The sequence below is a fragment of the Hoplias malabaricus genome, chromosome 6 (assembly GCF_029633855.1).
Source record: "Hoplias malabaricus isolate fHopMal1 chromosome 6, fHopMal1.hap1, whole genome shotgun sequence".
Lineage (NCBI taxonomy): Eukaryota > Metazoa > Chordata > Actinopteri > Characiformes > Erythrinidae > Hoplias > Hoplias malabaricus.
The window spans coordinates 8,754,331-8,775,864 of NC_089805.1; the positions used below are offsets into that span (position 1 = coordinate 8,754,331).

General features: G+C 43.2%; 1 protein-coding gene across 1 annotated transcript in view; it reads left to right on the forward strand.

Moving 5' to 3' along the window:
* Nucleotides 1–21,534, forward strand: part of col5a3a (collagen, type V, alpha 3a) — a 112,625-nt gene that overhangs the window by 60,344 nt on the left and 30,747 nt on the right. The window contains exons 19-38 of the mRNA XM_066673875.1: nucleotides 1,284–1,328; nucleotides 2,702–2,755; nucleotides 3,242–3,286; nucleotides 4,778–4,831; nucleotides 4,934–4,978; nucleotides 8,085–8,138; nucleotides 8,423–8,467; nucleotides 11,671–11,724; nucleotides 13,047–13,091; nucleotides 13,422–13,475; nucleotides 13,586–13,693; nucleotides 14,786–14,839; nucleotides 15,139–15,192; nucleotides 15,295–15,339; nucleotides 17,726–17,779; nucleotides 17,993–18,037; nucleotides 19,282–19,335; nucleotides 19,423–19,476; nucleotides 19,742–19,795; nucleotides 19,900–20,007. Coding sequence (XP_066529972.1) covers nucleotides 1,284–1,328; nucleotides 2,702–2,755; nucleotides 3,242–3,286; nucleotides 4,778–4,831; nucleotides 4,934–4,978; nucleotides 8,085–8,138; nucleotides 8,423–8,467; nucleotides 11,671–11,724; nucleotides 13,047–13,091; nucleotides 13,422–13,475; nucleotides 13,586–13,693; nucleotides 14,786–14,839; nucleotides 15,139–15,192; nucleotides 15,295–15,339; nucleotides 17,726–17,779; nucleotides 17,993–18,037; nucleotides 19,282–19,335; nucleotides 19,423–19,476; nucleotides 19,742–19,795; nucleotides 19,900–20,007 — 1,125 coding nt within the window. The remainder of the gene's footprint in view (nucleotides 1–1,283; nucleotides 1,329–2,701; nucleotides 2,756–3,241; nucleotides 3,287–4,777; nucleotides 4,832–4,933; nucleotides 4,979–8,084; nucleotides 8,139–8,422; nucleotides 8,468–11,670; nucleotides 11,725–13,046; nucleotides 13,092–13,421; nucleotides 13,476–13,585; nucleotides 13,694–14,785; nucleotides 14,840–15,138; nucleotides 15,193–15,294; nucleotides 15,340–17,725; nucleotides 17,780–17,992; nucleotides 18,038–19,281; nucleotides 19,336–19,422; nucleotides 19,477–19,741; nucleotides 19,796–19,899; nucleotides 20,008–21,534) is intronic.

The window sequence follows — 21,534 nt, forward strand, 5'->3', positions numbered from 1 at the left end:
ATTTTAGAACCGAAGGGTTTTAAACCTTGAACGATTCTCACACTCACAATCTCTTTAGCAAACATGGTTCTTTACGGAACCAGAAGAGGTTCTTCTATGGGATCGCACATAGAACCCTTTGTAGCACCTTTATTTTTAAGAGTGCAGCTTAATTACAATTAGAATCACTTTATTGGGCACTGTGCTTGCACACAGAGGAAATAGGTTCTCCATTTTAACCCAGTCACTGCAGTGGAACACACATTTACACACAAACACTGGTGAAAACTAGGAGACGGTGAGCACTAGCCCTAGCCACGGTGCCCAGGGAGCAGTTGGGGGTTAAGTGCCTTGCTCAAGGGCACTTTGGTTATGACCTGCCGGCTCTGGGGATCAACCCTGCGCCCTTTCGGCCACAAGTGCAGTTCCCTAACCACCAGGGCTCGGCTGTGCGTAATTAGCTAATAATCTCTTAGCTGAAAACCATCAAATCCTGACAGAAAGGTTCAGAAATCTACAGACTTTTTCCAGAGGCGTAGAATCAGTAGAATATGGTTAGAATCTGGGTCAAACTTTGTTCTTAAATGTCCAGCGGGAACATGTCTAAGATTTAACCCAACATGAGGTTAGGATAGGGTTAAAGACCACCACACACACACACACACACACACACACACACACACACACACACACACACACACACAGAGTTTGAGCAGAAGCCTAATCGAGCACTTTGTCTCCTCACTAATAAGCTCTTGAAGGATCCTGCTCTCCCAGGTGTTCCTGCAGCTAAAGCCTGTGAATGGTATGAAAGGGAACACGTCTAACAGCCAACACGCTGGGGCTCATTATGCTAAGTTTCAGATTGTGTTCTGTAGCGATGCGTGCTGATCAAAGCTTTCAAGAGTGAGACCAAATAGGAATATCTTTGCATACATAACTCTTGTTTTTCTGGCTGCGGCTGCTACATCTAAGACCTCGAAATGCCTCTCTCTCGGATACGATAAATAGTCGGTTACAGTGGGAATAGAACGAGAAATTGGAAAAAGGGGTGTGCTGTGAGTTTCAGGATCCAGATACGTCCAGGGTTTCCTCGAGAATGAAACGTCAGCGTCACAAACGAAGCAGAAAGTGACACCGAAGCTTCCACCAAAATGATAACAGTAATTTGTTTGTCCACTCTCTGCCTTAATCACAGCCTCCGTTCCTCTCACGAGTCTTGATTTCAGTTTCCCAAAGCTGCGCTGTACAGAGAGCTGTGATGAAGGCGGTGGACGCTGATTCTGTGGTTTTCTCTGTTGTAGGGTGCGGATGGACCTGTTGGACCGAGAGGACAGCCGGGTGAACCTGTGAGTCCCACACACACTTATACACACACACACACACACACACACACACACACACACATACATTCATCTGCAATTGAATCGAATACATTTCTATTAAAAAAAAAAAATAAAATAATAATAAAACCCTGGACCTTGTGGGCAGTTCCCCTCCTCCTGTGCATCTCTGTCCACCTTCCATCGCCCCCCCTCCCTCCTTCCCCTCCCCTCATGGCCCAGGGGCTGATTAACTGCAACTCCTGCTCCATTTGGGAAGCTGCAGGTGATCAGGGGCTCAGCAGGGGGCACTGCCTCTTTGAATGTATCACCCAAAGTCAGAGAGAAAGAGAGGAGAAGAGAGAGAACCAGGATATGGGAGAGACAGACAGACAGAGAGAGGAGAGAGAGAGAGAGAGAGAGAGAGAGAGAGAGAGAGAGAGAGAGAGAGAGAGAGAGAGAGAGGAGGGATGCCTAGGAGATAAATGAGGGGATAGAGATAGATGGGCCGGGAGATAGGCAAAGGGGAGAGATGAAATCCTGGCCTGTATGATTATATTTCCATATCAATCACTTCCCCGGAGATCACAGATGTGGCTCTGGAACAGGTGGCTTGGCTGCCGTACAAAGTGTGAGGCTGACGAAAACAAAACACACTCACACGCAGCCCAGTGTGACACACATACGTTAATACACACGTCAAGGCACACACCAACCAAATTACACACACACACACACACCAGTGTTCATATGTGTATGATGTGACATATGTAATGCATCAGTGTAAACACAGTACTGTGCCAAAGTCAGAAATCATCGCTGTTTATACCCTATCCGCTCAAAATGGCCGTTGTGTAGGTGTGGCATTAGGGGGTGACATTTTTCAGCTTCTCAAATCAGGCCACACCCCCAAAGTTCAGTCTCAGTAGTTGGTTGGACTTAATTGTTGCTCACAATCCGAACAATCCCAACTACAGAGGCATCCTAGTCTTCTAATGCAGCTTTTACTATTATGGGATGTTTTTATTTTCCTCAGTAAGGGATTCTAAAAAGTTCCACATCCTTTCAGACCCATAGAGCTGAGATGTCTTATTTCTGATTGGATGGAGGTAAATATTTGAGGATTATTTGTTTATTTATTCTTTCCTTTGACCTTCCCCTTCCTTATGCAAGTGAATTATATTTGTGTCATTTCTAATCTCTTCAGAAATGTCTCCTTGATTATTAATAACTTAATGGTGCTGAATGGGGGATAGCCACGGAGCGGTGGTCTCTGACTTTGACACAGTGCTACACTTGGCTGGACATGTTGCCATAGCAAAGCAGTCCTGTCATGTGTTGATTACCTCTGAGCCTAAACACATTCGCTCATCTTCTGTCGTGACTGTGGTCATTTGCAGGGGACCAGGGGACTGGTGGGGCCGAGAGGACCGGCCGGACCACCCGGAGCGCCTGTAAGTCAAACGCACCATTGATTTCTGGACAGATCAATTCACACATGCTGTAGGTCGCACTGCACTGAAAGACATGTCAACAAAGCAGACAGACAGAGGCGACAGTGTCCAATAGAAAAGACACACATCGATCGCCGGTTATGAACCCATCAGCTGTTTTATGATAAGACAGGAGATCATTCCCATTCAGATGAACATGTCCTACCCAGCTGTGTCCAAGAGGTGGAGCTCACGAGCAGCTCATGGCTCTGAGCCACTGAAGCTGGCATTTTTCAAAAGCTCTGCTAGCAGCAGGGGGGTGAGTCTGTTCTCTGTGGAAGAGCTCACTAATGAGACAATGTTCATGGTTCTTTTTATTCCTCCGCTGATGGACAGAACCTTACACAGGCAGTCTTTCAGGGGCTGACGTTCTTATGGCTGTTGTTTTCCTCTCACATTAGCTCAGCGCTAATCAAGTAACCCTGTCTCATTGTTATTTTCCCACAGGGTGTTCAAGGTGTGGACGGAATGCAAGGGTCCAAAGGCAACCTGGTGGGTTTTTATGGGAATGTCCTATATATGACCAACCAAAGTGATACAGCCAGCGCAGAACCTTGTGTTTTCATTTAGGTCATTTCTAGTTTGGCATGTAGTTCACTTGTAAAAAAGCAATGGAGGATACATTTCAGTAGGGATGCACCGATATGGGAATGCTGGGCCGATGCAGATATGCAATATTATACATGTACATATCTGCTGATGCCAGTATACAAATGTATAAAACACATAAATATCAGATACATTACACTAAGACGTTAGTTGAGCAAGTGTTGCAAACTGTATGCTTTCAGTTCTGTTCACTCCCTTTAAAAAACGTCCATATTTTCCATATACTCCAGATAGTAATGCTTTATTGCAGCCAGCGTGTCCCAGTATTCTTCCAGCGTAAAATATTAGGTGTTTTAAAGCATTTTTATGTCACAAAAGAATGTCATAAAAAGAAATTAGTACTAATACGGCGGCACATTGGCGCAGCATGTAGGTGTCGCAGTCACACAGCTCCAGGGACCTGGAGGCTGTGGGTTCGAGTCCTGCTCAAGGTGACTGTCTGTGAGGAGTTTGGTGTGTTCTCCCTGTGTCTGTGTGGGTTTCCTCTGGGTGACTGTCTGTGAGGAGTTGGTGTGTTCTCCCTGTGTCTGTGTGGGTTTCCTCCAGGTGCTCTGGTTTCAAAACACACGTTGGAAAGTGGATTTGTGATTTAAAAGTGTCCATATGTGTGAGGACTGGCGCCCCCTCCAGGGTGTGTTCCTGCCTTGCGCCCAGTGATTCCGGGTAGGCTCCGGACCCACTGTGACCCTGAACTGGATAAGCCGTTACAGACAACGAATGAATGAATAGAACTAATACACTACATTCATGATTTCTAACACTGATATCATCATATTTAAATTGTCTAAATAATATTATACAATGCAGTTTTATCCCCAAGAACAGAACAAATTGAGGCATATGCTTTTGCAGTGGTTTTCCTTGATGGAGCTCATATCAAATGCAGTGATCAATAAATTCTTCATGCTTGCTCCGTTCAAACTACTTCATTTTTTAGATTTTTAGGAATTTCATTCCAGTAAATCTTAATTATAGTGTCAGGCTTAATTAAAATATTTTTGTAGAGTCCTTAGAGGGTTCTTTGATAAAGGCAGTGGTTCTGTTTAACACTATTTAGAACAATTAGAATACAGAACCTTTTCAAAGCTTTTTACAGTGTGTAGTATGTAGCTCATTTACTGTGTTTGTTACTGGGTAAGTGTTTGCATCCAGCACCTTCATCCCCATAATCTGTGTTGATATTTTACTGATTATATATAGTTGAGTATCATACCTAGTACTTTTAAACTAGAGGTTTTTCTAAACCATTTAAAACATTACCAAAGAGACCTTCTGAAAAATGACTGTCATGAATATCAGGCTTTTAAAAAAGGCCCAGTTTACGTACACCACCTTTTTAAAAGACTGACAATATTCATTTTCCCCCATTCCTAGGGAGCACAGGGAGAGCCTGGTCCTCCAGGACAACAGGGGAATCCAGGCATACAGGTAAATATGTCTACACCATGATATGGACCTTCTACATCCACAGAAGCATCATCACCCACCATCAGCTACTGTTTTTAACCCCCTGAACCTTGTTTCTCCCAGGGCTTCCCCGGTCCTCAGGGTCCTATAGGCCTCCCTGGAGAAAAGGTAAGCTAAGAGCACACACCTTCCCTTGTCGATCTGAATATGAAAAAGGCTGACCTTTCACCTGTGTCAGCTGGTCCCCAGGAGAGCAGTCCCGAGTGGAGAGTGTGATTCTCCGACTTCCCACAGAGTCCTGACAGATAGTCGATGCTGAGAGTACACACTCTGAGCCTGCGGCACACAGTCTGCAGCACTGCCATCAACTCCTGAGCCCTGATTAGAGCCAGCGCTCACCTACTGCCGCAGTTAGGAATGGGCAGCGTGACCACATTTCAATGCACAGAATGCATTGCGATGGTTTGAAGTGGATATAATGCACTGGCAAAACAAACAAGGAGTTTAATGTGAAATAGATATGCATTTCCTGATGGAAATACCAGTGGTTGCAAAGCTAGCTAAATAATAAATAGAAAGGTATTTAATATTGATTAAAATAGAGAATTGAAAATAGATAGATAGTCTGCCTTTGCATGCATATGAACGTGAGTGACATCTCATTCTATATCCATAGGGTGTAATATTATATCGGCCAACCCTTCGCATTTATAACACCTCCAGCTCTTCTGGGAAGGCTTTCCACAAGGTTTTGGGAGTGTGTTTATGGGAATTTTTGACCATTCTTCCAGAAGCACATTTGTGAGGTCAGACACCTCTCTAATGCATCCCAGAGGTGTTCTATCAGGTGGAGGTTAGGACTCTGTGCAGGTCAGTCAAGTTCTTCTGCACCAAACTCGCCATTCAAGTCTTTAAGGGCCTTGCTTTGTGCACTGGTGCACAGTCGTTTTGGAACAGGACGGGACCATCCCCAAGCATTAAGAGTTCCTTTTACTGGAACTAAGGGGACGAGCCCAACTCCTGAAAAACAACCCCACACCATAACTCCCCCTCCACCAAACTTTACACTTGGCACAGTGCAGTCAGACGTACCACTCTCCTTCCATCCACCAAACCCAGACATCGTATTGCCAGACGGAGAAGCATGAATTGTCGCTCCAGAGAACCTGTCTCCAGAGAAAAGGTGCTACAAGGCTTGGTTGCAGCTACTCTGCCATGGAAGCCCATTCTATGATGCTCTGAGCTAATCTGAAGGCCACATGAAGTTGTATTCTAGTGCTGTAGCCCCTGCCCTGTCATTTTATGGCTGAGTTGCTGTGGTTCCTAATCACTATAATCTTTTTTATAATACCACTAACAGATAGTAAGCAAGGAAATTTTTCAATTGGACTTCATCCAATCATGTTACCACGATGGAATTCATTGAGCTGATCACCTAAGGGTGACCCATTCTTGGCGTCCCATCTCTGCAGAGAACACAAAGCATGATGCCTTTATGCTCCTCTAGCTGACATTTGGCATTAAGCTCTTGTGGCTATTCTAGAGCATCCCTTTTTAGCTAAAGTAGCTTGTACTACAACTCGCTTACTCTCTTTATTAGGTTTTTTGGTACAAATAAATAAATAAAACTAAAAAAAAAAAAACAAAGAAACCCGTCACGTGACTTCCACAACTGCCACTGCTCCCCCAGCAGCAAAGAACAAAGGTCAGGGAACACGAGCTCATGAGAGCTGGTGCTGTTTTATGGTTTTTGGCTTATTCTGATCGTACAGCGCTTCTGGCAAGTTAATGGTGTGTGATTGTGTTCTAACAAAGCACAACTCCATCCCCAGACACTGACCACGATGCTGACAGCATCACTTACAAATGAATGTCCCCCCATAAACACAGTGGCTGGAAATGATGCTCCCCATACAGCCGAGTGTGGCTGTTTCGTGAGTTTAATGAATGGTGAGAAGTGTAGATCATCATATTTTGTCATTTATGAACACGGGACAGAACACAGCCGTCTGCGTTATGTGCCTTTGATGAGTTAACCTCTCGTGTCCCAGAGCTGCTGTAACAAATGGGAGCCAGAACAAGCAGAATGAAGATATGCCGGGATGTAAACGATGAAGAAATAACTGCTCTGGTAAATAAAGGAACCCCTCTGAGCCAAGCTGCTGAAGCACACTATAAAAAACTTGTAATAGCCATTTGTCTTTGGAAAATTTGGTCATTTACGCTGCCTCAAACTGCGTGGGCTGCAGATCCCAGCATTGTCTGAACAAAGGGGAAATAATTATATTATTTTAACAGGTACAATAACCAGCCAAGCAAAACCGTGCAGGATCTGCTCTGAAATTTACATAGAGAAATGTGCAGTATACTATCCTCTAGATAAACATGTTCTAAACGTCTATACACTGAATGATCACTGAATTAGGAACACCTATAAATCAACTGATACAGACTGTAGTATGTGTTGCTCTGAATACTTTCTTATCCCCTTTTCCCCCTGTTCTCCAATGGTGAGGTATGATTTGGGAGGTAGGTCATTTTCAGCGCTGCAGCGACACTGACATGGTGTTGGTGTTGCGTGTTGTGCTGGTACGAGTGGATCAGACACAGCAGTGCCAGCTGGAGTTAGTCCACCGGCCAAAAACGTCCAGCGGACAGCGTCTAGATGACAACCATCGCAAACTGTGAAGTGACAGATGAGCTACTGTCTCTAGCGTTACATCTACAGCACTGCTGTGTCTGATCCACTAGTACCAGCGCAACACACGCTAACACAAGACACCACTGTCACTGCAGCTCTGACAATGATCTACCATTCAAAACACACCTGCTCTGTGGGGGTCCTGTTGGGGTCCTGACGATTGCAGAGCAGGGTCAAATGGGGATAAGAAGTGTAGTAACTTTAGCTAAAGGACCGATACATTGGAAAGTGACTGCAATCCAGTTATTCTTCAATGTAGAAGCCTATAGTCAACATGCTGAAGACCAACTGTCAGCTAGAGGTGTATAAAGCTCTCATTGTGGTATAGAACATACTGTATTCTCTGGACTGAAGGAGCTACATCCAGTGTATATGGGATTAATCAGAGTAGCTTTTGTGACATAAGACAAAAAAAAGAAGAAAAAAACAGAACCCTTCTCATTGTCCTTAAATATGAGAGTGTATAATGTCAATCAATCAATCAAACGCACTCAACAAAATGCTCTAAATTCTTCTTGTGATATTTGTCAGTGAACAAGCAAAATGAATGTCTGTTTTGTTCTCCTCAAAAAGGGTCCTCAAGGGAAGAGTGGAATGCAGGGCCTTCCTGGGATAGATGGTCCTCCAGTAAGTACATGCAGCCTGTAATATATATCAATTTAACCCTTTAATCCATCAGGGAGTGACTTGGAGCAGTGTGCAAATAGTGGCTGATTCAAATCCCCGGGTTCATTAGGGCCTTATGTTTTCAGCGCTCCCGAGTGCACAGCGGCGCAGGCGGCAGAAAGGAGTGCGATTGTTGAACAAGGCCGTGTTTTTTGTGTTAGCTCATTAGCTTTTCTACAGGAGCAGGATGTGTCCTAATCAGCTTGCTGTCATAGTAACACCTGGTCTTTCTGCTCCTCTCACAGGGTCATCCAGGAAGAGAGGGACCCGCAGGAGAGAAGGGACTCCAGGTGGGTTTCGTACATGTACATTCACATGTTTCTGTGCAATAGTCAGAGACCACGCTTCGTTTGTTTAGTTTAAAAATCAAAGAAAACGTTGCATTAAAAGCTACTTGTAAGAACTAGGGCTGGACGATGTGGCCAGGATTTATATCATGATATGTTTCATAATTTTGATATTGATAGGAGGAATATATAGTTCACAGAAAAGCTGTCAAAACAAACAAGAAAAATGACTTCATTGTCAAACACAAACCTCTTGGCTTTATCACTTTAAAATCATTTTATATTGCGATATAAATTGATATCGAATTATTGTCCAGCCCTGCTAACAACCATTCAAAGCCTGGTAGAGTTGGGCTCCCCCTGCAGTTCCAGAGTGTTAGTCACTTTTACAGCCCTCTCTGGAAATCTACAGTGAGGGAGGAGGGATTGGTGGTTTCCTACCCTCCACCAAAAAATACATAGTGCAGTTTCTGCAGTGCTGAGCCTGGCTTAGCATCAACCGAGGCTCTGTTCTCCCTTTTTGCAGGTCTTTTAAGCCTCACAATCATTTTGAATCTGTAATGTTATGGTACAAGTACTGCCTACTGTTGCTTTAAAGCTTTTATCTTTGAGATAGAGGAAGAAATACAGCTCCCGCAACTGCCCCTTCAGACCCCTACATCATTAAATGTGTTTGAGATGGTGAAAGGCAGAAAATATAACCTACTTCTGGGGTGTGGAAAAAGGTTCCCTGCAGATTTCAAGTTTCTGGAAAGAGAGTGGCAGCTGTGAGAAAGGGAAAGTGTGGACACAGTAAAGAGTTTTAATAAATGATATTATATTTTGTATTTGAGGCGAATCAATATATTTTCTGCTTTGTTCTGACAGTGACAAATGAATAAATGTGGCCTCTGCACAGTACAGCGCACATCATCACAATGACTCATATTCATTCACTTTTAGCCTTATGTACACACACACACACACACGCCCACATGAGCACAGACGCAGATCACCCTTCCAGCTGCTCCAGTCACCTGCAGCAGCAGGAGTCCATCGCAGAGGAAACACACAGAGCCAGAAACCTCTAGCTCACAGCGCCCAGCCCTCACTGTCCAGCCCTCAGCGTCCAGCGCTCTGCTGCAGCTGCATTAGGATCGCTCACTAGGCTTCAGCTTTTGTGTGTGCACTCATGCTATTGTTGTGCAATTGTGCACTTGAACAAATCAAGCCATCAGCTCCACACGCTCGCATTGTCTCACTCAGCTTCACGTTTCAGCTCATTGGCACTCGGCGCACTTTCACTGGGATCACTCACTCTGAGACACTGAGTATGACTAAGTGCTGGGGGTGGGCCACATCAGCTGACGGTTTCATTCTCATTATTAATGATTAATATTAATGAATGTTACTTTACTGATATACACTTGTGGTATTATGGGAATGTGTGGCTGTGTGAGTGTGTGAAACTGTCCACGGGTGTATGAGAGTGACTGGGTGAGTGTGAAATTGTCAGCGGGTGTGAGTGTGTGGGTGGCTGGGTAAGTGTGTGAGTTAGCCCACAAGTGTATGTGCATCAGTGACAAAGTGAGTGTGTCAAATCATCTGCAGGTGTGTGACTGGGTGAGTGTGTGACATTGCCCACAGTTGTGAGAGGGTGAGTGTGTGAAATCATCTGCAGGTGTGAATGAGTGAGTGGGTGAATGTGTGCAATTGTCCATAGTTGTGAATGTATCAGTGACTGGGTGAGTGTGTGAAATCATCTGCAGGTGGGAGTGAGTGACTGGGTGAGTGTGTGGAATCATCTGCAGGTGTGATTGAGTGACTGGGTGAGTGTGTGGAATCATCTGCAGGTGTGTAACTGAGTTACTGGGTGAGTGTGTGAAATCATCTGCAGGTGTGAGTGAGTGACTGGGTGAGTGTGTGAAATTGTCCACAGTTGAGAGAGGGTGAGTGTGTGGAATCATCTGCAGGTGTGTAACTGAGTTACTGGGTGAGTGTGTGAAATTGCCCACAGGTGTGAGAGTGTGAGTGAGTGACTGGGTGAGTGTGTGAAACTGTCCACAGGTGTGAGAGTGTGAGTGAGTGACTGGGTAAGTTTGTGAAATTATCCACAGTTGTGAGAGGGTGAGTGACTGGGTGAGTATGTGGAATCATCTGCAGGTGTGTAACTGAGTTACTGGGTGAGTGTGTGAAATCATCTGCAGGTGTGAGCGTGTGAGTGAGTGACTGGGTGAGTGTGAAATTGTCCACAGTTGTGAGAGGGTGAGTGACTAGGTGAGTGTGTGAAATCATCTGCAGGTGTGAGTGTGTGAGTAAGTGACTGGGTGAATATGTGAAATTGCCCACAGTTGTGAGAGGGTGAGTGACTGGGTGAGTGTGTGAAACTGTCCACAGGTGTGAGAGTGTGAGTGAGTGACTGGGTAAGTGTGTGAAATTGTCCACAGTTGTGAGAGTGTGAGTGACTAGGTGAGTGTGTGAAATCATCTGCAGATGTGTGACTGAGTTACTGGGAGAGTGTGTGAAATCATCTGCATGTGTGAGTGAGTGACTAGGTGAGTATGTGAAATCATCTGCAGGTGTGTGACTGAATGACTGGGTGAGTGTGTGAAATCATCTGCAGGTGTGAGTGTGTGAGTAAGTGACTGGGTGAATATGTGAAATTGCCCACAGTTGTGAGAGGGTGAGTGACTGGGTGAATGTGTGAAACTGTCCACAGGTGTGAGAAGGTGAGTGAGTGACTGGGTGAGTGTGTGAAACTGTCCACAGGTGTGAGAGTGTGAGTGAGTGACTGGGTGAGTGTGTGAAACTGTCCACAGGTGTGAGAGTGTGAGTGAGTGACTGGGTGAGTGTGTGAAACTGTCCACAGGTGTGAGAGTGTGTGAGTGAGTGACTGGGTGAGTGTGTGAAACTGTCCACAGGTGTGAGAGTGTGAGTGCTGAGAAAACAAAGGAAGCAGTAGTAAAGACATTCTTATATCACATTCAGTTTGAAGACGTCTGTGTAATGTTCCTTTAAATCCACATTCGCCTAAGAGTTCTTCTGACTGGAAACTAAATAAATGCATATTACTGTAAGTTAAGCCCCTCCCACAACAAGGGACAAGCACGAACAGGTGTTTACTTTTACAGCAGTGCACCTCCCACCTCTGCTTCTAGCCTCATATACCTTCTCATGCTGTAAACACCATTAACGTACAATATGTCCTCTCTTCTGTCTCTTTTCAGGGATTATCAGGAGCACAAGGACCAGTTGGATACCCGGGACCCCGTGGAGTCAAGGTGAGATTGGCTTTGAGATAATAGCTTTCTACTGTCTGCTCCAAAACACCGGCAGAGGGGAGTGAGGCGTGGAGTGTGAAGGAGTTTTGATTGGCACTGAGCCTGAGACTGATTGGCAGCTCACAGACTCAGGTACAGAGCTCTCAGTCTCGCAGGGAAACAGACTCAGAAATGTTAATGGACAGAGAAATGGCAACACAGGGCTATCATGACCTCTGTGTGTGTGTGAGAGAATGCTGTTTGTGGGTGTGTGTGTGTTTATTGTTAGTTTGCTAAAATACGGTCTTTATTTCTACATTTTAATAATGTCAAAACGTAAGGGATTGCAGAGGGTTTATTAACACGAAACATATCCTTCAGCTAACTTCAGCTTAAACTCTCATTTTCTGTGGAATAAAGAGCAGGTTTGAACTACATCACGATTGGAATTGTCATTAAAAAAGTGTTTTAAATTTAGCTGAAAGGTTTGAGTGCTGCTGTCAGAGTAAGGGGTCAGAATGCGTAGGATATGGCAACGTTCCTTGCAGCATTTGTGTGTGAGGACCACTCTTCATGAGCACAGAAGTTGCTTTCCTATAATCTCATATGAAAAAGAAGATCAAGACCCCGGCACTCAGCTGCCACTTCATTATTACCTGAAACGGTGCTTGTGGTGAAGAGCTTAGGGATCGTCTACAAATGGCAAGACAAGTGGCAATCATCGGGCCCAAGCACAGCCAAATATTAGGAAACCAGATTGGAAAGGCGGACGGTAGTGGGGCGTTAAAATCGATTGTGACCTCAGATGTTCATACAATTCAACTACATTAATGGCATAATAAACAGAATGTGATATCGTCCGTCTCCACGATGCCATCATCATATTTTTGCGCCAATACGCAGCATGTTTGAGTGCTAGAGTTTGACCACCTCATGATTTTGACCATTTTCTTGCCATTCCCACATCAAAAGGTCAATGTAATGTGTTTGACTGGGGCACCTAAATTTATGACGTAGATATGGGATCTCAAAAAGATGTCTCCCCAATTATGTGTATATTGACCTTTTGACCTCTATGTGATTAGCCACAACTCAAACTTACAGCAGAAGTAAATCACTGCACTGCACTTGAATCTTGTCTTGTTTATCGGTCCTGATGTTGCTGATGTTTTTTTTGTATCGTGCACTGAAGGCTGTGTTTGTGCTCAGCTGGTGCTACCAGTGTGTGAGAGCTGTAGTCTGTAGGGGGAGTCAATATTTTGGCGTGTGTCAGAGTGAAGGTGATGCCGTGTGCTGAGCCTGGGCCCTGGTCGTCGCTGAAACCTTTTGTTGTTCTCTAACAGGGCGCTGATGGGGTGAGGGGTTTGAAAGGAAGCAAAGGAGAAAAGGTATGAAAAAGTGCTTCACTCTCTATATCTCTCTCTCTTTTTCTCTCTCTCTCTCTCTTTCTCTCTCTCTCTCTCTCTCTATATATATATATATCCTCCTTTCCTCATAAAACCTAGGAAAACTCAGGAGAATAGAGGTTACTCTCTTCACTTATCACAGCAGAGATAAGCGGCTGTGTGGCGTTCCGTTAGAGATAAATTGTTTTCTATAACGCTCACCCGGCGGATTCATATTTTCCACTCAGAACTCAGAAAAAAAACCTTGGGCGTGTAATATAGTGAGAAATTCTGTTAGTGATGGATGAGTGACTCTGCTCGGTTTCACGGCAGGGAGAAGATGGCTTCCCGGGGGCCAAAGGTGACATGGGAGCTGAAGGAGAAAGAGTAAGAGCCACTTATCAGTTCTGCTCCAAACATCATCCATCGTTTCAGATTGTTTACTGTACGACAGTAGAAGAAACCGTGTGTGTGTGTGTGTGTGTGTGGTGCTACAGGGGGACATTGGGCTTGCAGGACCCCGTGGTGAAGATGGACCTGAGGGGCTGAAGGGTCAGTCTGGACCTGTTGGAGAGTCTGGACCTGCAGGAACTGCTGGAGAAAAGGTACATTTGACAATATGAAAATTAGCCATTGAACTAGTCATAATGTATGTGATATAAATACATAAATTCAGAATACACCTAAATGACATTGAATGTTCTCCCAAGTTTCATAGTAACCAGTTCCACCCATTAGTCAGACCTTCTCCTATTGCTGTGGTTCTCAGTCCTGGTTCTGGTGGGCCACTCCTGCATGTTGTAATTTTCTCCTCACACACACACCCACTTCACCTGCAGAAGGAGTGATACATTCGCTCAGTAGTTGCATCAAGAAAACAGAGCAGGACCAGATTGAGAACCACTGTTTTATATAAAGGTGATACCAAACTGGGAGAGTCTGCACAGTCGAGACACACCCTGCTCATGGTGGAGTCTGAGTGCCAGTATATTTTCAAACCTCACCTGCTCTTCTTATTAGAACTCTCCTTTCCACCTTAAAATGTGCAGCAGTTACAGGCATTTACAAACTTTCTAACTTATACGGCACAGCAATGACTTTCTGGTGCCTACCAAATTTTCCATTCCACCTTAAATGGAGCTGGAATTATAGTGGCTGTGATGGGGATTTTCCATTCCACCTTAAACAGTGCAGAATGTAACGTAAAGTGGAGAATTCTAATGGAGCCACATTATGATCACTGTTCTTTTTAAGGTGGAATGAAAAGTTATGCAGGCAAGAAAAAGAGACATTGTGCAATTTAAGATGGAATGGAGAATTCTACCCCTGATGCAATATTTTTTATCACATTTTAAGGTGGAATGGAAAGTTGCTCATTTGGAAAGTTGCTGGAGATGCAAGTCAGTTTAGAGGAGAGAAAATAAAATGGAAAATGGGTTGCTTTGACAATAGAAAACATACGGGGGAAGGAAAGGCGGCACTAACATGTTTGGAGAAGACCACTATATAATAATGCTGTTACACGGACTAGCATCATGGTGAGCGATGGGCATAAAGCAGGGCCATCCTCCCCACGCATAGAGAGAGAGCAAGGGAGCTACCTGCTCCTGAAATTCTGCCAGTAAATGTCTTTGACATCATGAATAGTTTTACATTTTCATTAATGTGCCCTATTTTTGTGTCTTTCACTTCTGCAGGGCAAGCTCGGAGTCCCGGGATTACCCGGCTATCCAGGACGACAAGGCTCTAAGGTGAGGGTCTTCTCACACTGATCATTAGGTGGAGAACAAAATCAGATGGCGTTCGGTGACAGGAAATGAGCGGTGACTGAAACTCTTGCCGCATTAATATTTCAAGATTTCATTTAAATAGACGACCGATTAATGGCTATTAAAGGCCCTGTTTTATTAATAGCTTATCAGAGACAACAATTAATGTTAGGTGTATTTATGGTAATGTGATTTCAGAGGTTAATTTGTGGTTAATTAAATGTAGAGGTTGATTAATGAGCGGAATACACTAATTGATTAGCCTCTATCCTGGTCTGCAGGGATCGGTTGGTTTTCCTGGAGTGGCGGGACTGATTGGAGAGAAAGGGAAGAGGGTAAGAGAGTGATGTTACCTGTACATGTTCTACTCCAAAAATGTGAACAATAAACAAAGACACTGATGTGTTTATTTTTGTACTTATTTTTGCTTTTTGCAGGGGCCTGCAGGTCAACCCGGAGAAGGAGGTGAACGCGGATCAAATGTATGTGAAAAATCTTACAAACACATAATGAAAACCTGACACTGCACTCATAGCACAGGTGCATTTCTACCCAGAAATATTGCTATTCCATTAGATTACACAGTGTGAGTTAACATCAGTATGTTCTACATTTTTAAAACAGTGCGTACTTAAGGAGAACATGCTATTGTTTTCTCCTACTGTAGAACTGTAGTGAAGGTATTAGAGTTTTCCTGAAAGTATACAACGTTTGTTGTAAAAAAACAGTAAATTTACTGTTACTACGACAACCATTGTTAGCGCTTAGTTTACTTAAAGGGAAGGTCTACGATTGTGGGGAAGCACAGCTCTAATCTCCGCTTCTTTTAAGGTGGAACGGTATGTTTAAAAGAAAATAACCGCTGTTGTTTGTATGTGACAGAAATTTTAAATCACTATTTGATTTACCATAGAAACTCATTTGTAAGTCGCGTTGTTTATTTTTGTAGCACTTTTCCTAATGCAGTTAGCCATCTCCTGAGTTTGGAGACACTTCCACCTTAAGTGATCTGAAACATTTACATAAATATGTAAATATTACAAACATATTTAACAGGAATAGAGCGAATCTTATTTCGGTTCATGCTTTTTAACGTTTGGAGTCCATTGTCTAAAACAACTCTGCCACAAGCACACACAGAAAAACTAGCATACTAGACCTAGCCAGTCTGTTTCTTCATTCATTTACAGACGCTGAGGCTTTGTAAACACATTCGACTGATTTCGAGTGCACAAACAGATCTAAGGAATAGTGAGGAAACATCTTCTGAATATTACAAAAAGTGTTTTTTGATTACAATCGTGAACTACACCTTTAAGTGCGTGTTTATTTCAAAGTGCTCGTAGAGCACAAAGGAAATGTGTTTAAATGTAATCAGGTGGAACTTTGGAGTGGGGGTTATGAGCACAGAAATACTTCACCATTTTAGATGGAGATAAAAACACTCAAATATAACTACAGCACAGTTTAAGGCGGATTGGAGGGTCGAAGTATACGCTGCCACACACTTTAAGGTGTAACAGAGTGGCGTGTCTTTACCGGCAACATCTAAACCATCGCATTTGTCTGAAAGCCCCGCTAAATGTTTAGTGTCAGGAAGTTATTTTCACTTCTTCATCTTCAGGGTCTTTGGTTTATCGCGTGAATAGTTTGAATAAACGAGTTGATTCAGACATAAAGGACTTTTAGACAGACTGAATAAAAGAGAACTGAACTTACTTCAAGATTCTTGTTTGGAGGAGGAGTGTTTGGACGCTTAGAGGAAGTTAATAATGCCAAACAGAAAACACACTGAACAATGTTATGCTCTTATTTTTCTTGTTAAGAAAGAAAATAAAGGCATTTCTCTCCTGGGCGTGTGGTGCCAGCTCCATGACCTTGAGTGAACAGGCAACTACAGAACTGCAAACCTGTGGTGTGATTTATTTCAGGATCTTTATGTTTATTTCAGAGCGAATAAACCTATTAACTACATAAATCCCAGTCCAAACGCATAGGGAACTATGCTGGAGCTGCTTTGTGTTCTAAATACGCAATGCCATTACATGTGTTCCCCAATACAGGTCTCGGATTGATGTCATATGACTCGAGTCACTGGCTATTTGTCTGCATTCTTCTGTTCTTCCGTGCCATGAGCTCTTCCTTAAGGTCACCTTCTGCTACCCAAGCTAGAACCTTACAACCTGTTCTAGAACACAGCCACCGAGAAGAGTTTAACTCGAATACAGAGGATACGTTTTTGCTCTCACAAGATGGCTTCTCAGTATCGTTCTTCACATTCCTGCTATTGAGAAAGAGCCACTGATTCGATTCCCCTCCTCTCCCTTTGCTTCTATAGCTGTGATGTCATTGCTTAGTATTGCATCATGACACAATATTGTTTAATATTCAGGATTGCAAAGTGCTTTGGAAGGTATTGCCTGCATTTTTACTATGGTTTTTATTATAAAAAGAAAATCTGTGATTTTTTAACGACATCCACAAAAATGCACATCTGGAAGAGTTACCATGGTGCAGTTGTTCAGAGACTCATTTGCATGTTTTACAACACTGTAATTGGCAAAGGAAATAGAGTGACACATTTTATATCATGCAGGAAGTGTTATATTTTGCATAAATAACGATAATAACATTATTATTTGTTATTTGGCATGCTCTTTTAATACAGAGCAAGTTACAGTTATAATCATGTTACAGATGCAGAAGAATGAAGCGTTAGGAGTCTTGCCCAAGGACTCTTAACGGTGTGGAATAGTGTGGTTGTTTGGATCACACTCCACTCTACCCACTGTTTATAGTGTCTATAAATAGAGGCAGCACATACTGTGTATGAAATGGTTTTATGTGGTGATGATGTTTTGTCCACAGGGGGCACGTGGAGGCAGAGGGGCCAGAGGAGCTACAGGAGCACCTGGGGCCAAGGTGAGGGACCATTCTCTGCCAGTTATGAGCTTTAACTATTCATACAGTCCGCTCTGGAACTCTATAAAAATGAGAGCACCGTTAAAGGCTGATGGGTAAAGTGGGCCTGAAATACTGTAGGCTGATGTTCCAATAAAACAATCCCTTCAGAATACATAATGTGCTTCTTGCATTTAAAATTCACACCGCTCTTCCTTCTCTTTGTCTTACCAGGGCTCTGCCGGCCACGACGGCCCACAAGGTCCCATGGGAGACAGGGTAAGGCTTGCCCATTAAAAAAAAAAAAAGACTTTTTCTCAGTGTCGCAAACATGATATAACACCCAGCCTGTGAAGCACCAAGGTCATTTACCTCCAGAGTTTAACCACGCTGACTATTTTAGGGGGGTTTATAATGAGAGTGAATTAGGTCTAGCTGCCATTTTACACTTTCATTATATTAATAGTGCACCACAGGAACATTTTGTCACTCATTAATTGGTTAGCTGCAGAATAAGTGAAAATATAGCTGCTGTCGCTATAAAAATTCTGGTGTGTCTTTTAACTTTATAAACTTATGTTCCAAAATAGAAAGTTGGGATGGTTTGTGCAGTGCAAAAGAGTTATTTTTAACAATCGTATTGTCTGCTCTTGTCCATATTATTGTGCGTATCAAGAGCCGACCAACCCTCGCACTGTGAAGCAAGACCACCAGTCTGTTTTCCGTGGGCTTCCTAAGTCAGAAAATAAGGGATTAAACAAGCCATGTTTCTTACGTAGTGTGAGAGACTTTAGAATCTGAGTCTGTCCAATCACAGAGCTGGACCTGTTATGTGAGAGCGCAAAGCTGAGGCTAAATGGACCAAAGAAAAAAAGAAGAAGTGTAGAGAAATAAGAAAAACTGAGTAAAAATCTCTTAAAGTCAACAGGAGAACGGAGTAAAAAAGAGAACGATGCTGTGCACTCGGGGTTGGGGTGAACAGCGAGCCGCTCATTATCCTTTAAAGAACAGACCAAATACTAACGGCTAATTTATTTATTTATTTATGTTTTGGTAAATGCGTTTTGTATACGAAGGACAACATAATTATAAAAGAACCCTCAACCTAATTTCTATCTGCAGCATCTGTAACAAACTTAGACTAGAAGCCAATAAGAAAGCGTTAAAGCCGCTGCCCACGGGTTTCTATTTGAAGTGTGTTTTGATTCAGATCATGTTTGTTTCTAATTAGAGAGAAATTACTGTCTGTGGTAATCGACCATATGCTTCAGACAGAGGTTGAAAGAACCGGAATATGCTTTTCATGTCGCAAGGTTTTATGTCGCTTAGGAGCATTTCTATTGGTCCATTAACCAAGCAACGATCACACGGTGTAAAGCTGGTTTTAATGCTTTAAAAACAAGAACAAAAATGCATTCCCCGACTGCTGTGCTAATGAAACTGCTGTCAGCCCAGTGAACCCGGGCTAAGAACCGACCTAATAAACTGACAATACATTGTCCCCCCATGCTCTCCTCTCCTAGGGCCCTCAAGGACCACAGGGAATGAACGGAGAAACAGGACCCAAGGGACCAAATGTAAGCAAGGCTGAATCAAATGGAGGTGGGGATAGAAATGATACTCTAGGTTTTCTCCTCTAAGCTGTGCATTCTTGATTTTTTTAGGGTCCACCAGGAAAGGATGGATTGCCGGGTCATCCAGGCCAGCGAGGGGAGCCAGTGAGTCGGAATATGAAGTAGTTTTTAACAGATTGAGAAAAGTATTTTCCTGTAAAGTCATAATTAGCTGTAGTTGTTTTTCCTGAACGCTTCCAGTCCGCCACAGCTGGCTGCATTTAGCATCGATTGTGATAAACTGTTGTGCAAATTTACTCGGAGGCAATTAGATCTGTGCAAGTCAAACACCAAAGTGTCTGCATCTGCTAATATTTGCTTTGGAAATGAGGTGGGAGTGTAGGGCTGACAGACATGATTCTTCACCCAGGGATTTCAAGGGAAAACAGGACCCCCCGGACCTGCTGGAGTGGTTGGGCCTCAAGTGAGTTATGGTCTGGGTTTAACCTAAAATATGCCAGTGCTGTCTTCTTTTAGAAAAACATCCCGAGGCTGGTTAACTCTGGTTAACGGTGGCTTTTGTTTAAGGGCAAAACTGGGGAAACTGGACCTACTGGAGACAGAGGCCATCCTGGGTCACCGGGACCTCCTGGAGAGCAGGGTCTGCCTGGAGTTACAGGCAAAGAAGGCGGCAAGGTTAGTGACCACCAATAATTCCATTGTTCTTGTCATTGAGAACATGACGTTCATCATAACAGTTCCTTCACCTGGTTAGTAGAGTTAACAGCCATTGGTTGATGGCTACGTAAAGGAAGTGGGGCGTGGCCAGCAGTGTTTGTCATGAGCTCCCTTCTGTCCACCCATTGTTGACAAATATAGAACCGAGAGCCTTGGTTATTCGTTCTTGTTAAATTAGCAAATATTCAAATTAAAGCAACACTAGGAAGTATTTTACTTTAAAAATACAGCTCTAAAATCATTTTGACGCTCCACTGACTTGTAACAGTGAGAATAGAGCCTCTGTTTTTGCTACACCAAGCTCAGCACCGCAGAAACTGCACTGTGTAATGTTTAGAGAAGGGTAGGAAACCACCCCACACTTCTACCCCATGTTTTCAGGACAGTGCTATAAAAGTGAATTACACTCTGCAACTGTAGGGGGAGCCCAAGAGCAAAACTACCAAATCTTACCAAGTGTTTCTTTAATAGCAGAATGCATTTCTGTTTAATTTCTCCACATTTCACTTCATGCGAGACATCCACAGTCTGCTGAGTCCCACAAACCACACAGTCACATTTTAACAACGGCACTATCACTGGTATCAATATGATAGCTCCATTACAGCGACCACAACTCCATTCTTAAACTCGGACTGGTTTTTGAAGCCTGTCACAATGTCTGGGTTTAAAAAAAAATCGAAAAAAGAAAGAATCAGATACCGATGATGACGTGCCGAGTGGGGAGAGAATAGCCGTGGCTGAAGAATGAGTTTGAGAAAGATGTGAGCCTCTGTTCCGAAGGCTGTTCATGAAAGTCCATTATTTTCTTGGAGTAATTGGCTTTGAAAACACAATATTCAAAGGCACAGCCCCTGCTTTCAACACTAGCAGTATTACAGTGCTATGATCTTCTGCAATCCCAATAACAAACCCACAGAGCCAATTCATCAAAGCCTGATGGAGATGGGGGTGGCTCAGTGGGATTGAATGATAAAAATCTTCAGCCTCGCTGAGTGTATTGTGAAAAATGAGCATCCCTTTATGCCGTTCCTTTGTTTGACTGATGAAATGAGAAAAAATGATGTGGACAAAAGGCAACACTTGACATGTTTTGGGTTGGAAGTGTAAACAGAGTGTATAGAGATCTACACATTTCTGTAATTCCAGCCAAACGTTATTCATTCTGACCACAAGGTTCATTAACTTGGTGGTTTGAGTTGCCTGAGCAAATTTATAGCTGTATAAACTTGACTATTAAATATTAATAACAATTAATATATGATAAATAATGCATCTCCAGTGACTTTCCACGAATACACTGTTTGTTCCATATTAACTCATAAAGTTAACATTAAAGGGAATATATTATTAAAAAAAAAGAATCACGTTCAGTGCATATGCATGTTAATTATCAAGTCCGGAGCCCACCAACACACACACACTGAAACAAAGACCACCCAGCTTGTTTTCTGTTATCTAACAAATAAAAAATAGACTTCAGAA